Raw genomic sequence first — 19828 nt, forward strand, 5'->3', positions numbered from 1 at the left:
TTAAGTAAAAGTGCATAATTTCCAGGCACTGATACCTAGAAGTCTAGCTTTGTTCTATACCCTATCCTCCTGAAGATCCCAGCACAGCTGTCATCTAGAGCCTGGTTGATGAAATATGGTCAGTTCTCCATGTCTGTATCTTCTGCCTCTATAGAGCCAACCAAACATAAAGCAATTATGCGCCAAGATGATGTATGAGCTAAATACGCACAAAACCTTATAGTGCCATTTTTTTCCTAAATGATACAACACAACTATTTACATAGCATTTACATTGTGTGTTAGGAATCATAGGTGACCTAGTTATGATTTAAAGTGTTCAGGAGAATGTGTGTAGGCCTACTACATATAATGGCCACTAATGTTTCTTTGTATGTTTTTATAAAAAGTCACATGAGAATTTTAAGATTTAGTATCCATAGAAAGTCTTGTATTCAATTCCCCATTGTACCAATTATTGAAGATAGTATTTCCTCAAAAAAGGAGCAACTGCCGGGCGTGGTGGCGCACGCCTTTAATCCCAGCACTCGGGAGGCAGAGGTAGGAGGATCGCTGAGAGTTCGAGGCCACCCTGAGACTACATAGTGAATTCCAGGTCAGCCTGAGCCAGAGTGAGACCCTAACTCGAAAAAAAAAAAAAAAAAAAGGAGCAACTGCAAAGAAGAAATAAGCTGTGCTTATATTCAACAGCAAAACAATGCTGGTGAAGATATGGGGAAAGAAGAACCCTTACATACTGCTGGTGTAGCCACTATGGAAGTCAGTATGGAATTCCCTAAAAAAACAAAAATACTAACTAAACTACAACGCTCATATAAGCCAGTGGTGCCACTCCTAGGTATGTATCTGAAGGACTGTACTACTGTGTGCCACGGAGATGCAGGTACATCCTTGTATACTACATTGATCATAATATTTAAGGAACAGAAACAGCTTAGATGTTCATTAACAGACAAACAGATAAAGAAAATGTGGTACATATATACAAAAGATCTTTACTCAGCTGTAAATAAAAGTGAAATCATGACATTTGCAGGAAAATCAATGGAACTAGAGATCATCATGTTAAGCAAAATAAATGACTGGGAAATGAAAGTCAAGTAATCATGTTTTCTCTCGTCAGTTGAATCTAGATTGAAACTGCAGGTCGTTGAAGTAGAATGGGAACCATGGGGGGAAAATAAAGAAGAGCTCTTAATATGGAAAGAGGTAATGGAATTCATGTGACATAAAAACAGAAGGGAGGGCTGGAGAGATGGCTTACTGGTTAAGTGCTTGCCTGTGAAGCCTAAGGACCCCAGTTCGATGCTTGATTCCCCAGGACCCATGTCAGGCATATGCACAAGGGGGCGCACGTATCTGGAATTCATTTGCAGTGGCTGGAAGCCCTGGCACACCCATTCATTCCCTCTCTCTCTCTCTCTCTCTCTCCCCCCCTTTCTCTGTCTGTCACTCTCAAATAAATAAATAAAACTAAACAAAAAAAAATTTAAAAAAACAGAAGGGAAAATAATTTGGAAAAGGAGACAGACCACTAAGAGGTGGAAGGGGGTTTGGAAGAGGACAATAAGGAAAGGGGATAAGTAATGACAAAGCATAACGACTGTTTGTAAGAAAATGTCACAACAAACCCATTGCTCTGTATTCCAACATAAAAGTTAATTTAAAACTACCAGTAAAAACATGTGTGTGTGTGTGTGTGTGTGTGTGTGTGTGTGTGTGTGTGTGTGTGTTCCTCACTGATCTCTCCTCCGTTTTAATTCATCCCTGGAATACATTCCCTATGAAATCAGGTAGGTGACAGTACTAAGAACAGAAGTTTCACCAGAGCAGAGCTACTGCAGAAGTCACAACATTTTGTATAAATAAATTATTACATAGACTGCTGGTGCTTCCCATAGACGTTGCTCTCTCCTTTCCATAACACTATGCGTTCCTGAACAGGAGCAACCATGGTGCACTTGTTCTGCCTCTCCCAGGAATGAGCACAGGCCCGCTTACATAACTGATGCTCAATTAATACCTGTTCAATTGAATGCTCCATGACCCGCTCAGGCCTTTTCATCAGATTCATTACCACTGAAAGCAAATAGGAGAAGGTCTCAGTTCTGCAGGGCACATGTCACAGCCTGTATCAGCCCAGTCTCTGGAACCTTACATGTGAATAGCCTAACAAATGGGATGGAAAGCTTTTTAATTAATACCCTAGCAAATATATATATATACATATATGTCATTCCAATCTACCGTTTTGTTTCCATTAATTCACTGAGGTTCAGCAGAAATTCCACTAAGGAATTGGGGTGAGCAGCTGTAGAGGGAGGGAAGCATATAAATAAATCATGAGTGTCATTAAAATTTGTAAACTAATAACTTCTGGGAAGTCTTAGCAATTATTGTCAGGGCTTTCTTGGCAAACAAAAAATTAATAAATCCAAAAGGTCTCCATTTTCTATTTAAAAAGCAGCATCCCTGAGAAAGGTCACTAACAGAACAATTAGGGAGGAAATAAATGGTTCAGACAACAGCTTGTGAAGCAGATGAAAGTCACAGGATTCCCAGGAGGGCAGGAGAATACAACAACACAATATCTAGGGAAGAGCAAGGCAAGGAGGAGATGGGGCTGGGACTGGTTTGGGGCTGTGGGGAACTTGCATTCAGGTTTCTCAGCCTTTATAAAGTATGGCCCAAACATTATGCTAGAAATATTCAAGGTGCATGGTTCTTGACTGGAACAGCTCATAGGCTAAGACCAAATTATCAACCCAGAGTAAGGATATGAAGCTGTCCATCAGCACAGAGGTGGCACCCCATGCAGGGAGGAGTCAGCGAGGGTCTCCAGCAGACTGTACCTAAAAGTCAATCTGCCCCCATAAAAACCTAGCCAGTAAGCAGCCTCACTCTAGGCACCTTGAAAACCGGCACCCAGGTAGGTGGAATGAATGTGCAGCCCGGTGGCTTTTTTTTTTTTTTTTTTTTTTTTTTTTTTTTTTTTTTTTTTTTTTTTTTAATGAGCTGAATATCTACCATAACTCTCAGTTAGGAGGTGGATGAAATAACACATGAAAGAAGAGGGATGAAGACCCAAGGTCCACCAAACTGAGGGAAGAATATATTAGTTATTTTATTTGTTGGTGTGACACAATACCCGACAAGAAACAAATTAAGGGAAGATGAGTTTATTATAGATTATACTTTGCATATGGATAAATTCCATAATGGCAGGGAAGCCATAGCAGCAGGAACATGAACTGGTCATATTCAATCCACGGTCGTTAAGCAGACAGGGACGAATGGTCATGCTCATCTTATTTCTCCTTTTTCTTCAGGTAGGGCCCACAATTAAGGTGGGTCTCCCTATCTTAATTAATCCAATCTAGAAACTCCTACATAGACATGCCCAGAGGTCTGCCTCCTAGTTGATTTTAGATCCAGTCGTGTTGACAATATTAACCATCACAGGGAACATATGTTCTAAAGGATTCCTGACTGGCCCTGTGTCTATATAATTGCAAATTAATTTAATAACCTAAAGGCTCCTAACCCAATAGTCAAAAAAAACTGCTGTGAAGATGTCACACGTGGTGACATACCCAGGTAGGTCCTCTGTTACAGTATATTTTGATCTAATGCTGAACCCCTTGGGGACCTCTACTTGAGAATACAGTTCAGATGGACAGATGGAAACCAAAGATCTTCTAGCTCCTTTTTCTCTAGAATATACTACTTAATTTTAGCTCGTGCTCACGCTCTTGCGCTCTCTCTCTCTCTCTTGCTCTCTCTCTCTCTCTTCCTCCCTCCCTCCCTCTCCCTCTCCCTTTCCCTCTCTCTCTCTCCATGTGGCTTTCATCCATGTATGCAGTGGCAAGATGAAAACTCTGGGTGCTTTCCTAATAATGCCATCCTTCTCTTTTGAGACAGGAACTCTTTGTAGCCTAGAGCACACCCGTTAGGCTGGACTGGCTGGCCAGCGAGCTCCAGTGGTCATCCTGCCTCTGTCTCCCCAGCTCCAAGACTTCACATGCACAGCACCACCCTCGTCATTTTTATGTGGGTACTGGGGATCAAACTCATATCCTCGTGTTTGCAAGGCAAGCAGTTTATCCACTGAGTTATTTCCCCGGCCTGCTCTATACAGTGTTTTTAACGAAGGGATGCCCACAGACAACTGTGCTGAGAGACAAATTTTAAACAGTTTTTGTTTCTTTTAAGCCAGGCGTGGTGGTGCACACCTTTAATCCCAGCACTCTGGAGTCAGAGGTAGGAGGACTGCCATGCATTTGAGGCTACCCTGAGACTACATAGTGAATTCTAGGCTAGCCTGGGATACAGTGAGACCCCGCCTTGAAAAACAAAACAAAACAAAAATCCTTAAACAGTCTTTTTTTTTTTTTTTGCCTACTTAAGAACAAAGGGCTTCTTAATTATTAATGCAGTGAGGCAAATAATTCTATCACACATAACCTGACAGGGTGTCATCTTGTCATGACAACTGCAGCCCCAGGGCTTCTCTGATATACAGAAAATTGAAGAAGAAACACCAAATTCAGTTTGAACTTGGTTAAGCATGTTGGCCAAATCATGAACCTAAAAGGGTGCATGTTTAATTTAGTTTCTTTTTTCAGTTCACTTTGTTAAGAAGAAAATCACAATGCTCTAGGCTCTAGCGATAAAAATTTATCATCATTTTCAGTACAGGAAAAGAAAATGCAAGGTAGAGAACTTTAGGGAATGAATGGAGAAGACAGTAAAGTTTGGAGACACAAATGAGACCCAGAAAGTGGGGGTAGGGATCCCCGAAAAATTCAGTAGCAGTGTCTAACCTCATTCACTCTCTAAGTAGGAGTTCCTAAGTTAGGCTTCATCAGGTCAGTGGATCCCTTGAAATCTAACATACACACACACACACACTGCATTGACCCAGAGGGGAAACTTATAATATCTATAAATTCCCAAAAGATCACAAATTGGGAATGTGTTTTCTGTAGACTGCACTCAAGTAACTGCATGTGAATCCCCAACACCCTTCTACCTGGTCCCACAGCCAGGCTCCCTCCTCACCTGCTGACCAGCACGGCCTGATCTTGGCTCTGCTTGCCTACACGAAGGACATTTTTCTACTTGTCACTTGCCAAGCTACATCCCTCCCCTCATTCCACAGCGGCTCAGAGAAGCTACCAAAAAGAACGACTTGAACAAGGTAGAAATCAATATTCCCCAGATGGCCCAAAGAACAACATTCTAGGTCTCTCTTTGCCTCTCTTAATTCTTGCCTTTATCCATGAAGTTTCTGAGAATTCCTAGGGGATGTGGGTACATGCTTAGTTGACATACAATGACACTCATACTGATAGATCCCACACTGATGGTTCCTCAAACATGAAGTCAATAATGGAAATGAAAACTCTCTACAAACACAGAGCATTCAAATTACCCTCCATAATTACAATGTAGTAAGCACTTCCTACTCAAGCTGCTGTCCTAAGTATTTCTATATTTGTTATTTAACCCTTACAAGCCACTCATTAATTCATGCATTGAACAAGCAGTCATTAAACACCCCTGCTGTGCTAGGTCCTTCTCTAGTTGCTGAGGACACAATAGTAAATGAGAAACAAAATCTCCCTCTCTATATAGCTTATATATCAGCAGGCAATAAACAAATCAATAAGTAAATATTCAGCATGTCAGAGGGTGATAAGTACTAGGAAGAAAATGGTAACCAAGCAATGGAATGTGAAATTCTGGGGAAGGACCCACTGACAAAAGGATATAGATGTAGAGAAGGGAGAGAGGGAAGAGACTCACCCACCCCCTGGGTTCTCTAAGCCAGGGATGAGATGATCTCTCCGAAACCTCGGGAGGAGAATACTGAGTATGCTTTGAGCATCACAAGGAAACCATGGCCAGGGCAAGTGTGTGTTCAGTATCCTCCCCAACTTACTGTCATGGTATTAGCATCCTCACCTGGATAGTCAGACTTTGTCATGGAAACCGGGTCTTAGAGACTAGACTGGGTTAAATGGTGGGTCCTGCTAAAAGCTACGTCCCTGTCCTGATTCCTACAATTTAACATGGAAATTATTTAAAAATTGAGTGATGCACTGGGGAGATACCTCAGCTGGGAAAGTGCTTGACTTGCAAGCACGAGGACCTGGATTCAATTGCTAGAACCCATGTAAAATAATAATAATAATAACAGGCATAGTGGCATGTAGTTGTAATCCCAGAGCTGGGCAGGCAGAAAATGGGAAATCCCCAGCCAGCTAACCTAGCTTACTTAATGAGTTTCAGGTTAACCAAAGACTTATTTCAAAAAAGATGGATAGTAACACCTGTGGAATGACACCCAAGGTCGTCCTCTGACCTCTGCATGCATGCATATGCACACTGCCCACATGAAGCTGCACATATATAAACATGGAAATACACACACACGCACAAACACACACACACACACACACACACATGTCTTTTTGTGAATGCTACTAAGGATTTTAAGAAAAGTCATGCTTGGTTATCCAGATGAGGATGCTGATCCAGTGACAAATACCATCATCAGACTCAGAAGACGGGGATCCGTGGATACAGAGGAGAAGGCCATATGAGGATAAAGGCAAGATTACAGTAGGATTGTCAGCAGCCCTCAGACACAGAGAGGCAAGAAAAGACACCCCCCCACACACACACACACGCACGCACACAAAGCCTCCAGCGTGGAGATGGCCCTTGATACTTCTGGACTGCAGAACTGAGAGACCAGATGCCTACTGTTTTAAGACACCAATGTGAAGTAGTTTGTTACAGCACTCACAGAAAACTAATATACAGAGGTTAAGTACAGTGCAGGGAGTTAAGTGACAGAGCTCCCTGGGTGTGTTAACTGGCACTTAAACGCTAGCAACCGAATGTCAAGATGCCTGGAATGACCAGGACGCATACTGCACGTGCCATGGTCCTCACCAGCTCTTATGATCACGGGGGAATACTCATCATTTCTTCAGTGACTTACCATCAAGATGGCCATCTATAGTTTCTCTAGATGTGTCTATTGCATTCCTAGAACTAGGTAATTTTTTTTTTTTTCTGAAGCCAAAACCTAAGCAATCTTAGGAGTTTCCAAATATAAGGATAGGATCTACTGATTCATTTCATGATCTGGCCAAGCTGACTGCACAGGCCTGAGGTTTATAGTGTCCCATAGCACCGTGGCATAGGCACTTTCAGGGAATGTTTCTGAGCTCCAATTCCTTGGAAACACTGCATGAGTGGAAATCAACAACCAGGCTTCTTCTGCTAAGGGCAGGCTGATTAACGCCTACCTCTGCCAGTTTTCACTGAGCAGCAAAATTAGGCATGAGGCCTCTTGTACAAAGAGAGGAAGCCCTGTTGACCTGAGCATTTAGCCCCTAAGTATTTAATCTATACCAGATCCACACCCACCCACCCCAGGGAGGGCCGTTACACCAGACTCTCTGCACTCTGTACTACAGTCTTCACTACAAGCCCTCAGGCCATGGCACCAGAACCATGCTGCAGCTAGATAAGTTGTCTCTTGTGACAATGTCCCCCCACCCTTCCCCATTGGTAATACATGGCAGAGAAAATATGCAGACCTTTGTGTCCCACAGCCATAAGCATAGAGTATGAGGCACCTAGCCACAGTGATTGATGAAACTTGCTATTGCAAGGGTGACTACTTACACTTGTGTTTCTAAGTGTGCTTATGTGTGAAAAGAGGTTTGCATAAGAGCAGAGTGATGCCTAGCATCACAGCTAAATTAGAGTCCTCTTAGCCTTCCACCATCCCTCTCCTCCCATATCTCAGGTGCCCCAAAATTGTGATCAGGGCCGTTTTATCCCTCCTGACACAAGTGGTCCAGTGCACACAACTTTCAGTACTTTCCAGAGTCCCAAAAGGTTTAAAGTTCTTTTAAAAATAAAACAAACATTTAGGCTGCAAAATGGGCATTCACAGAGACTATCAAGGTTTTTGTCTTCTTCCAATTATTACAATATTTTATTTTATGATATAATAGGAGATAAAAATTAATGACATTTTATGAGAGAAAGGCCCATGATAACCAAATACCTGAAAACCAGCCTGCAGATTTGCATCCATGTCTGTCTGCAAAGGCACTAGACTCTTTAATACCAACCAATAGCACCTTCCAGATGCAAAGACCTAGAGATGGTCACTGGGCCAAACTCACACTCACAACAAGAGTCTCTGCTCTGGCAGCAAGCTCCCTTGCCAAGGGTCTTTTGGTTAAGGTACGCTCACTCATGAGATTGCTGACCAGACCACACCTTCACCAAGTAGAATGAAATACTGCAGGACTGCAGAAGCATTCAGGTCCCAACGCAGGCCTGTGAGTGACAGGCTAAGAGAATTCATAGAGGGAAGAGGGGCTTAAGTTTCACCTAGGGCATCAAAATCTCCTCCCAGGAAGGGGCAGATTTTAAAGCGCTTCTTCAGAAACTGGCTTCTCAAGTGATCAGTGCATGTTTCTCCCCAGCCAAGTCAGCCAGAGTGGCTTTAAGAAGTGCTAATCCACTCACCTCCACAGAGAGCTCTCCGTGACGCTCCCCAGGTTGAAGTCATACAGCTTCGTCAGGATCAGAATGACCTGCAAGGGGTGGGGATGAGGGCAGAGGAGGGACAAAGGGGAGAAAGGAAGCTTACTTTAGTTTGCATAGCAGTGTACATTGCACTCTTATCACCCAGAGGAGGGCTTAGTATTTATCCATTGAGTTTGAGGGGTATTATAGGATCAAGCGAGGGGGACGAAATTATTAATTTAATGCATCCCCGTAACTGGTAGCATTTATTTTAATCCTGACAGTGCTTTGCGTTTGAAATAAAACATGCCAACAGGAATTAATCGGGTGCTGACAGTGGTTCTCCCGCATCTGTCCTTCTTCAAGGTCAGGCACAGGCCAGCTGGCTTTCTACACCATCAAGGCCACCCAGAGATCAGAGGCCAGACTTGCTTTTGATGTCAAGACGACTATGGTATACAGAATAGGATCTAAAAGGGTAAAAGGGAACTTTCTGTCTATAGACAGGGTTCAAAGAGATGCCTGTTTTCATCAGTAAGGCCTCAGCAGGTACAAATACCTGAATGGCAGTAGGCTCAGTCCCCAGCGTCCTTCAATACTGCCGCCAATAATGTGGCAAATGCCCCCACCTTTCAGTAAGCAGGTCATTGGACTTCGTGGGACTCCAAGACCGTTTTTCCGACTCCAGTTGAAGCTAACCAGACAGCCAGAGCCGCCTGTGATGGAGCTGGTGCTTTCCTGAGCTGGGACAGGGCTGCCTGCTCGGTCCCCATACGCTTTACACTTCTCCAGTTGGGAACGTGAGCACCAGATACCACCCTGCCTGCCATGCAGGGGACTGGGAAAGTGGTTTAAACACTACCTTCTGTCTCCAAGCATGCCAAGTGCTCACAACTGCATCAATTTTAATCAAGGCTGAGGTGTGTCTAGTCAGTCATAGCCTGACAATACACGTGATAACTCAGTTACATGTAATTGTGTTTTTCTAAGTTTAACACACAACTCATTTCCCTCCTCTTAGTTCCTGCCCATTCCACAGTTTAACTTCTTCCAGTTCATTTGCGCAGCAGCCATTAAACTCCTTCTAAGATAATGAATTTCTGCTACCAAGATGGGACTTTCCCACTCTAGGTATTCATTTAAGATTAAGAAAAAGTAATCAGCCATTATATTGAACATCTTTATGGCATTTTACTAACAACACTGGACTCACTTTGAGATTTATTTGCATCCAGCACTCCATGGGGTCAGTCAGCCTAATCTCCATTTCTTCTAATAGAAATGTAAAGAAAAGTGAAAGAAGGATATAGTCCATTATATGTCAAAGGGAGCCCATGGTAAAGTGGACTTGGGACATTCTCTACAAGACTATTTCTGGAGGACTCAAGTTTCCTCACAGGTGGAGACCTGAGACAGGAGCGCCCGGTTGGCAAAAAACGTCATCAGTATCATAGTTCTATGTGAAATGATAGATTCTCTCAAGCCACCTGTTTTGTTACTGCAGGACAGGAGCAAAGAGTGCATACGCTATACAATGAATTGTTCTCCAGTATCATTTGGTGGTCCTGGATCTCCCTCATTCAAGGCTAGCTTCCTCATTTGTTAAAGACAGAGCCAAATGAAAACCAGGGACTTATTGTTACCTTTCACAAACAAGTGTTTGTGTCAGACAACTTTACCTTGGTGAATTAACACCAAACACATGTGCGCACACACACACACACACACACACACACACACACAGATACGCGTACACACACACATCAACACACACACACATCCACATGCAACAACATTTTATATGCTTTCCTTTGATTTCATTTCACCTGCACAGCCTACTCAAAGCCACAGTACAAAGGCATAAGCAGTATGGACAGCCGTCTCAAATTCTGGAAGAAGCACAGAATTTTGCTTTACTAGGAACGCGTCCGAGTGACCTTTAAAGGTGCTGCTGGAGCATGCATTTCCTCCCAATAGTAAACCTCCACACTCAGCCACACCCACTGCAGAATGTGAAATTGACTGGAGACCAGCTGCTGTGCTGGGAAGTTCTTGCTACCTTCCTGCCATGTCCACAACTCCCAAGAAGTCACATCCTGCTGATGACTAGGTGTAATAGGGGACACTGAGGCACACCTGTCTCTGAGTGATGCAGGACTCCTCTGACAGTGACATTGACTTAAACATCCCCTAGCAGCCTTGCAGAACTTCACGCAGAGCTTCACAGCAATCCCAGCCAGCATTCTGACCTGTCGTCTTCCCTTAAAGTCAGACCTGCCACTCAGTCCAGCAGCCCCAATCTCTCGTGGCTCCTGGCACCTTTCCCACTTTCTCTCACAAACCTTTCTCCTAATAAGTTCCTTGGACATCTCATCTCAATTTCGGGTCTGCTGGTTGGAGAATCTCAACCAATACTTTCTACACATTGAAGAATATAATTACAGCCTTCACTGTAAATGCTTCCAATATGAACTCTTAATTTGTAACCATCCTAGCAGGAATGAAGACACTGTAAGGAGACAGTGTCCCTTATTTCCTCTTGGCTAACCTCCTACATCAAAATTTACACAGGCATCTCATGCTAGAAAAAAAGAAAAAGGTTGAAGTCCTGGAGAAATTTGCCTTCAGGGAAGACTTACAACCTGTCTGTAGACCTTGAAGGAGAGACTGGAACTGAGGCAGTAAAATGAGAGGGATCATCCCTTGGTTGGCACTGCTTGGCTATGCCTGCTTCTTGCCTTCTGTTTTAACCCAAGCCTCAAGTCAGGACCCCAAAGACAGACTGGGTTGGGGTAGTCCACTTGACCTCTTTGTCCTTCTTCCCAATGTGAATATGACTACAGTGTATAAATATATTCAGTGTTTTTCACTATTACATGTTTAATTGGCTTAGAGAGTACAGGTGATCAAGCCTGGCTTACTGGGGGACTATCAGGGTTCCAACTCTGATGCTAATAATTATGGTAACAAATTCATGTACTTTTTAATCAGAAAACTCTACTGGCTCCCTATGCCAAGAAACTCAGACTCAAGGCTGGCATTTAAGGTCCTCCACACTCTTCCCTAAGCACACTCTCTCAATCATCTTTCTAGTTTTCAAAGTCATGTCCTCTAAGTTAAGCCATCTTGGTTTCTCAAGGTTCTACCGCCTTGCCAAATTTTCATCTATGCTTTCTTTAAGTCATATTGCATCACTGTCTGTGACCTGTCACATCATTGCTCTGTACCTCTTGCCTCTTCTTCTGGAAATAGACTGAAGTCCATTATCTTCAGGGCACCCCAAGACTACCCCAGCCATCATTTCTCTTTCCCCTGAAGTTTTGTTTTCTTTTTAATTGAATCACATAATTTGCCACTTAACACCATCTCAATAGTTTCTCAATAGTTATACATGTTGTTGTTTCACGCACAGTGAACAAGTCAAGGGCAGATGTCTTGTACCTCTGCCATCTTCACAGTCAAGCTCAGTAATCTGAAGGTTCTTACAAATAATAAGTTTTAGGATAATGAGAAATATTGATGTGTTGGTGGTAACTCACAGAAGCCAGCCAGAGATGGCATTAACCAAGTTTATCTTGCTATCATTTTAAGCCCAGATGGCCTTACTGGGGCCAAGGAAATCTCTGCAATGATTATTCTTGACTAAGTGACCCCAGGTGGTGAGTTTTGGATTCTTATGAGTAGAGCTGGAGCCAGATGTCACTGGTTTGTTAAATGCAGGTTCCCTGGCCCCACTCCCAGCAAGTTTGACACAGTGGAATAGAGGTCACGTCCAGGTATATCTCTGTGGCAACCAAGGCTGTGCCTACATTTTCAGAAGTACGTTATCACACACGAGTCCCCTCTTAGCCCTGTGTTTAACTGACATCACCCATCCCACCATGTGACATTCTAATCTGGCCAAGTAGCCCTCCCCACAACTTGAATGTAACTTTATACACAGAGCAGATAATAGGAGGGATATAGGATTATACATCATCAAAATTATTCCAGTGTTCCCTGAGAAAATGTCAAGACATGGAACAAGGGGCTGGCAGCTTCTTTTCCCTAGGAACCCAGCACAAAAGGACATCCAATACAGCTATGATGAGATTATATTGTAACCTCTAGGCTTATGACATTCTGTACTGAGAAAATAAAAACCAAGAGCCAAAGAAAACAAGCCAGACCACTCTTGGTCTCTCTTACCACACAGAGCCTTCCAGAAGGCTCCAGAAAGGAGGAAAGTGCCAGAGAGGAAGACCAAAAGCCAAGTCATCAAACCCACCCCTCAAGGAGTGGACCAGTGAGCAAACACTATAGAAATGAGACATGAGTGTGCCTGGAAACACACTGGGTGTGCCTGGCATGAAGAAAGAGTGGCAGGGCTAGTCTAGGACATGCTCCCAGAATAAAAGTGACCATCAGTTCAAAACAGGGAGTGAATATTGAATAAATTCTTACTATGTGCTACTAGAATATTAGCATCCTACCCCCTCTTAGCAAAAATGGGATAGCATAAGTACTATGTTACATCTCCATCTCTGAAAGCAAGGAAACAGAAACCCAAGGTCAAACAAACAGTTCCTACCCTCCAACTAGAGACAGAGCCAGCGTCTGTCCAGGGATACCTGAGTCAGCTGTGTTAGTTTTGCTCTGAGGTGAAGCTCCTTTGGTGGTCGGTGTTTACATAGGCAGATGCATAAGGTAGAAATCAGGAGCTCAGAGAGCAGAAAAATGTCCCTTATCCTCAAAGAGTATGCCATTAATTCATGAACTCCACACATGTTTACTGAGCACCTCTTCAGAGAATTGGAAAGACACCTGGTAGATTCTGAGAGCCATAGAAATAACCAGGACTCAGGTCCTAGGGGTCCAGATAACTTTGATTTTCTTTGTTCTTGGAGCAAGAAATAGGAAACAGAGATATGTGATGAGAAAAGAGACAGGCGAATTGTTAGGAGACCAGCTTCGTTAAATAAGCTTTGTCAAATAAGTACCTTTTTGACCTAACAGGCTAGAATCCTAGGGGGATTTTAGATGGCAGGAGAAATGAAAATAAATTGGAATAATTCATGAGTAAGTCGCACTTCTTTCTTCTTACAAGATAAATGTACACATTCACACACATAGAGTAGGAGAGAAGCCCGTGTGTGCATGTCTAAATACAGAAGGAAAAGCTCATATATATTTATGAAGATATAGATATAGCTGCATATAACCTCATTTTAAAGTGGCATCTGACATCTCAGGAGCAGTATTCTGTTCATCCATCACTTACAGATTTTATCACACTGGGTCATTGTGACTTCTCTATATGACTATCTTTTTTTTTTTTTTAAGATTGCAACCTTTTTGAGGTCAGAAATTTGGACTAATATCCACTGTGCATCCCCAATGCTAAGCACACAACATCTCACACATGACTGGTACACAAGATCCTTTGAATGAATTGTAAATATATGATGATAAAAAAATCGATGAGATAAGGTATGAGGGAGGTATGTGTAATGTAGTATAAGAGTTGAGAAGAGGAAGCAGCGAAGCCCAGAAAATGAGATCAGCAAAGTCTACATGAAGGAGGGCCTGTAAGAGCTGGCCTTGCAGCATGGTGAGAAGGTGGATGTGGTTTAGTGAAGCTTGAGTGCTTGGCTACATTATGTCTCTTTTTATGCTCACACAGGGATTTACATAAAAAAGCAGGGGAGAGGGGACCTCATTCCTGAACTGAGAAACAGCAGTGATACAGAAGTTCCTAAACTTTTAAGGGGAGAGGCCACCATGCGTTGGGTGCTGTGTACATGAGTCAAATAAGGGGAAAGAGGGTATGGAAGGCACGGGGATGACAGAGCAATCATAATCACATGTGGTCAATTGTGGAATAGGAAATGTTTGATGAGGGGAAGAGAGTAGCAAACACAGTATAAGTAACCATTTAGATGTCTATATATTAGACACACAGAGAGACCTACTATATAGTAAAATGATAATACAGGGCACAGATGGTCTCCTGCAAAAGTAGTTAACACTTGGTTTTGCATCCACTTGTTTTTATATTTTTTTATTTTTATATTTTATTTTTTTATTTTTATATTTCAGTCCCTGAGCTTCTAGTGCCTTCTAACATCCCAAATTCTCAGGCCAGCTACAGAAACACACTATGCTGTAATTCATGTCCTGAATCTCACTTCCCCTTCTCTCTTTCATTCATTTATCCCTATTCTCTGCCAGCTGCGGTATGAGATACAGTGATCACAATAGAAAAGGCTCCTATTACACCATATGCTGTTGGTATGTAACATGGAGTAACCTGGCTGGAATCTGGAAGAGAGTCAGTCCCCAGACAGTTAGCTTGTCTAGTGCCAGAAGGTGCTACATGAGCGACTAGGGTAAAATGACCAACATCTGTCCAAGCAATTTGTGGTCTAAGCTACTCAGCAGCAAACAACCTGACATGATGCTCACACAAGTGCAATTGTGGCGCACAGCCATGGTGGGAAACCAACTGCTCTTGATTTGGCTAACTCAGTGCAATGGAACGCATAGCTGGCGCTATGAATCAAGTCAGAACCATAACCGGAAACGAGCCTACTCTCCATTATCTAGCCCCCACCAATCATGGACTACAAGAGGGTCTACACCTATTAAATTCTCTCTAAAATAAAAAACAAAGGTTATTACATTTATCTGACACTAACTTCACTCTCTGTCGGAGAATCTGCTTCTTTTTCTCATATGGACTCAGACTCTAAGGAGAGAACCATCCCATCACACCTCAAAAGGGCCCTAGCTGAAACTAAGAATATCTGGTGAAATGAGCAAGGGTGCTGCTTTCTTGGTGAACCTGGTTCTGGCACAAGGGTGAAGGAGGTAGACACAGAGAACACTCAACTACAACCAAACCAGATATCCAGAGACACAGAGGGTCCCAAGAGCTCATCACTATAGTAGACCTAAAACTAACCCAACATGGTTCAGAGAAATTCACAGAAGAGAGGGCAGAAAGAATGTTAGAGCTGCATGATGGGTCATTATGCACAGAGACATTGCCTCTTACCCATAACTGATGGCTATCACCACAATGCACGACCCATGTTCCTCAACAAGGTGGTTCCCTGCACAGGGGGGAGGAGAGGGAGGAGGCTAATGATGGTATCAACATGACTGTATACACACTGTGTACATAACTAATAGAAAAAAGAAAAAAGAAATGGCTCCTATTGATATGAAAAATGTGGTATTCACCTATTGCCTTCCAGAATTATCATTGTTGCACTAAGGAACCCAAAGCCCAAACAAGGCTGACAGAGATATTTGGAGTGGAGGGATTTCACCTCACGTCACTTATCTCTTCCTTTACAAGAGAGAAAGCACCCATGTTCGGAAGCCTCAGTCTGTATTCCACCAAGAGTCCTCTTAAGTTTTCCCATGTCTACATTCACTGACCCTATTGGCCTCACCTTCTGTCTTCAGGGAGGACCTTGCATACAGACCGGGAGCTAGACAGAGGGCTATGTTCAAAGCCTGGCCTGATTCCCTGAAGGGGGAGGGTCAGGAGGTAATGAAATGCCTGATTTGGTAGGGATGGAATTCTGATTTGCAGAGCCACTAAACTACTTCCAGAAGCACCCTTGACTCCCCAGGCCAGAGGCAATGCAGGAGGTGCAGATCAGAGCTGATGTGTTCACCTGGCTGCTCCACTCAGCTCAGCTACCAAAGTCAGGCAGGAAGGCCCGGAGGATTCCTGTCCTCTGAAAGGATAATGGTAATCTGCACATTCATAAATCACTAGGACACTCCCGCCCGTGAGCACAGGCAGTGAAGTGAGAGCCTTTAATGCCTGTAAAATTTTACTCTGAAGGAAAATTACTTTAGTTCATTAAACCTTCCTGATACCTTGGTGCCTTTAAATCCAGGAGACTCTTTGCACATCTCTCTTTCTTCTTCTTCTCCTCCTCCTTCTTCTTCTTCTTGTGTTTCTCCATTCCTCCTTTCTTACTCAACATGTAATAACTGCACATCTTTATGGAGTACAGCAAGGAAAATGAACATATGTGCATCATATATACTGGGCAATCAATGGAAATGAACATTTCATCTCTTTATCATTTTTTTTTTAATGTTCAGAGCACTTGCACTAAAACAAATATTAGGTCAAAGCAAGAACAAGATGTTCAAAGGTAAAGGGGACATCCAGGAGCAGTGGCTCATGTCAGTTATCCCAGCTACTTGAGAGAATGAGCATCACAAGTTCAAGCCCAGCCTGGATAGCTGAATGAGACTTTTTCTCAAACCACTTCTTTTGTTTTGAAAAGACTGGAGATAGGTCTCAGTAGTGAAGCACTTGTACAAGGTCTGTAGTTCAATCTCTACTACCACCAAAGAGAACAAAAGAATGAGGAGAAGGCCAACGAGGAGGAGGAAGATGAGGAAAAAGGAGGAAATGGAGGAGACAAAGGAGAGAAATAAGTTGTCATCACTTTATTCTTTCCCTGGCCAGAGAGGCTTCTTTAGCAAGAGCAGTCAACAAGAGAACATTAATAGGATGCAATACATACCCTCTGGGAACACCCCTCTAGAGTTGTGAATCTCAACATCCTCCTCCCACCAGGGGGAGCTCACTTCCACCAGGGAATAGAAATGCAATTCACCAGCAGCACACGCTGTCTGGGCAGATACTGTGTGTTCAGAACAAAATAAATGCTTCTCCCTGCCCACCAGAAGTGCTTAGTGTAGTTGGTTGGGAGAATAAGGAATTACTTTCTTTTATAAAGAGATACAATGTCTCCAGTATATACATGAGACAGGTAATTTTACACAACTAGGAGCCCCTCTCCCTAAAGGGTTCAGGGCAGTTTCATCAACTTTGGGGCTCAAGACAGAATCTCAATGTGACCCCTGAAATCCCTCCTCATCTCACACACAGCATGATAAACTTTGAGCTCTGAAAATGCACCACAGGCCACTCAAGTGCCCCATTTCTGGTCCCCATCAGTTTTTCATTCATTGGCCCCAACAGTATATATGGGATGTCTCCTCTCCATTCAGTGCTATCCACTCAGCAGTGAGGACAGCAAAGCATCTTCATCTCTCTCCTACAGTTTTCACTCTAGCAGAGGACAGAAGCAAGCAAACGAATAGGTAAAGGAGTGAAAGGGAAGTGCTAGGCGGAGAAGATGAGAAGAAGGAGAACAGAGAGAGGCAATAGGGAAAGGAAGTTATAAAAGAAAGGGGAAAGAGTCCAGAAAAAGCCTTGATGAGAACCTGGCATTTGAACAGAATCCTGAATGATTTGAGAGCTTAGGACTCGGGGCTCTCTGGGTAACAAACATCACAATGAGAAGAATAAGCCAGTGAGTGATCCTGAGGCACAGGCAGACCTGGCATGAGCAACAAGCAGCATGAAGGTTGCTGAAGCTGAACGTGAACAAGGAGACAGCCACAGGAGATGAGGCCAGCAAAGGACTGTGAGCAGCACAGCCCACCCAGCCGTGTGAGGCACGGCAAAGGCTTTTATTCTTACTCTGAGTGAGACTGAAAGTCGCTGGTGGAAGTGAACAAGGAACTGACGTTTCAACAAGATGCTCTGTTGCAGTATGGAGAAACCAAGCAGGCAAACAAAGTGGGTTACGTGCCAAGTGTAGCATCCCAGGTTGAACAACATGGCTGGACTATGACAACAGCAATTTGGGGAAAGAATGAAAATAAATAGGATCAGAACATATTTTAGGACAAATATAAGAAATTTCACTGAGAAAGTGGACAATAGGATGTGATTAAAAGAGCACCATCAGGCTGGAGAGGTGTCTCAACCATTTAAGGTGCTTACTTGCACAGACATGGGTTCATTTTCCAAGTACCTACCTAATAAATCCAGATACACAAACCAACACATGCATCTGGAGTCTGTTTGCAGTGATAAGAGGCCATTTTACATTTCCAACAACAGTGGATGAGAGTTCCTGTTTCTCCACATCTTTGGACCCAGTTATTCCCTTACTGGGCATATACCCTAAAAGCTCCACGCCTCAGCTCAGAGATATTTGCTCAACCATGTTTATAGCTGCTCAATTCATAATAGCCAAGAGCTGAGAGCAACCCAGATGTCCATCACTAGATGAATGGATAACTAAGATGTGGTATATCTACAAAATGGAATTCTACACAGCAGTAAGGAAAAACAACACAATGAAATTTGAAGAAAAATGGTTGAGCCTGGAACAGCTAATTCTCAGTGAAGTTACCTAATTACAGAAAGATTATCACCACATAGTTTCACTCATCTATAGCTCCTAACCTAAATCTACCCAAGTCGCCGACATACCTACCAAGCATCTGGAGGACCAGATAATACAGAGGGTGGGGAGAGAAGGGAGGGTAAAGAAGGGAGTGGGTAGACAAAACTGGACCCAAAAGGCAATGGCACCATAAAACTCTACATCCTAAAAGCAGACCAAATGGCTGAAACTCCACCAGGCCCTTAAGGGAACACCATATTCACAAGGGCCTGGAGAGAGTATGACAAAAACTGTTCACTATCTCCTCCTATTTTTGCTTCTCTCTCTCTTTCCCTCCCTCTTCTCTCTCATCCCTATGTCTCTTTTATATCACTTATCTGATCTTCCTTCTCTTCTTGGCGCCTGACCTGTAACTCCCGCTACCAGCAGGTGGTAATCATCCACAATGAACTTTTGGTCACCGAGACCTATAAGGTTTCCCAAAAGAAGACACATTTATGTCAGAGTGCTTGAGGATCCACCATAGGTTAGTGGTAAGACTCTACTGTTGGTATATAGCATGAAGCGACATGACTGGAAGCTGGAAGAGAGTCAGTGCCCAGACAGTTACTGCATCTAGTGCCAAAAAGGTGCTACATGAGCAACTGGGGGATAAAGTCCAATATCTGCCCATGCAACGCATGGTCTAACTTACTTAGCAGCAAACAACCTGACGTGAGGCTCATACAAGTACAATAGTGGCACATAGCCATTGTTGGAAACCAACTGCCCTCAATTTGCCTAACTGATCTGCTCAGTGGAACAGAATCCATAGCTGGAGCTGGGAAACAAGTCAGACCCATATCCAAAAATGAACCCACTCTCCACTAAAATACCTCTTAAAAGAAATGGTTAACACATCTACTTGGTGCTAACTTTACTCTCTGTTGGAGAATCTGCTTCTCTTTTTCAGATAAATGAGGAGCCTAAGAAGAAAACCACCCCCATATACCTCAAAAGGGCGTAAAGAATGTCAGAGCCTCACGTTGGGTCATGACACACAGAGACAT

General features: G+C 43.2%; 1 protein-coding gene across 1 annotated transcript in view; it reads right to left on the bottom strand.

Moving 5' to 3' along the window:
• Sorcs3 (sortilin related VPS10 domain containing receptor 3) overlaps nucleotides 1-19828 on the bottom strand; it is a 642016-nt gene that overhangs the window by 436073 nt on the left and 186115 nt on the right. Inside the window, exon 2 of the mRNA XM_004659366.2 lies at nucleotides 8563-8630. Coding sequence (XP_004659423.2) covers nucleotides 8563-8630 — 68 coding nt within the window. The remainder of the gene's footprint in view (nucleotides 1-8562; nucleotides 8631-19828) is intronic.

The sequence above is a fragment of the Jaculus jaculus genome, chromosome 1 (assembly GCF_020740685.1).
Source record: "Jaculus jaculus isolate mJacJac1 chromosome 1, mJacJac1.mat.Y.cur, whole genome shotgun sequence".
Taxonomy (NCBI): Eukaryota; Metazoa; Chordata; class Mammalia; order Rodentia; family Dipodidae; genus Jaculus; species Jaculus jaculus.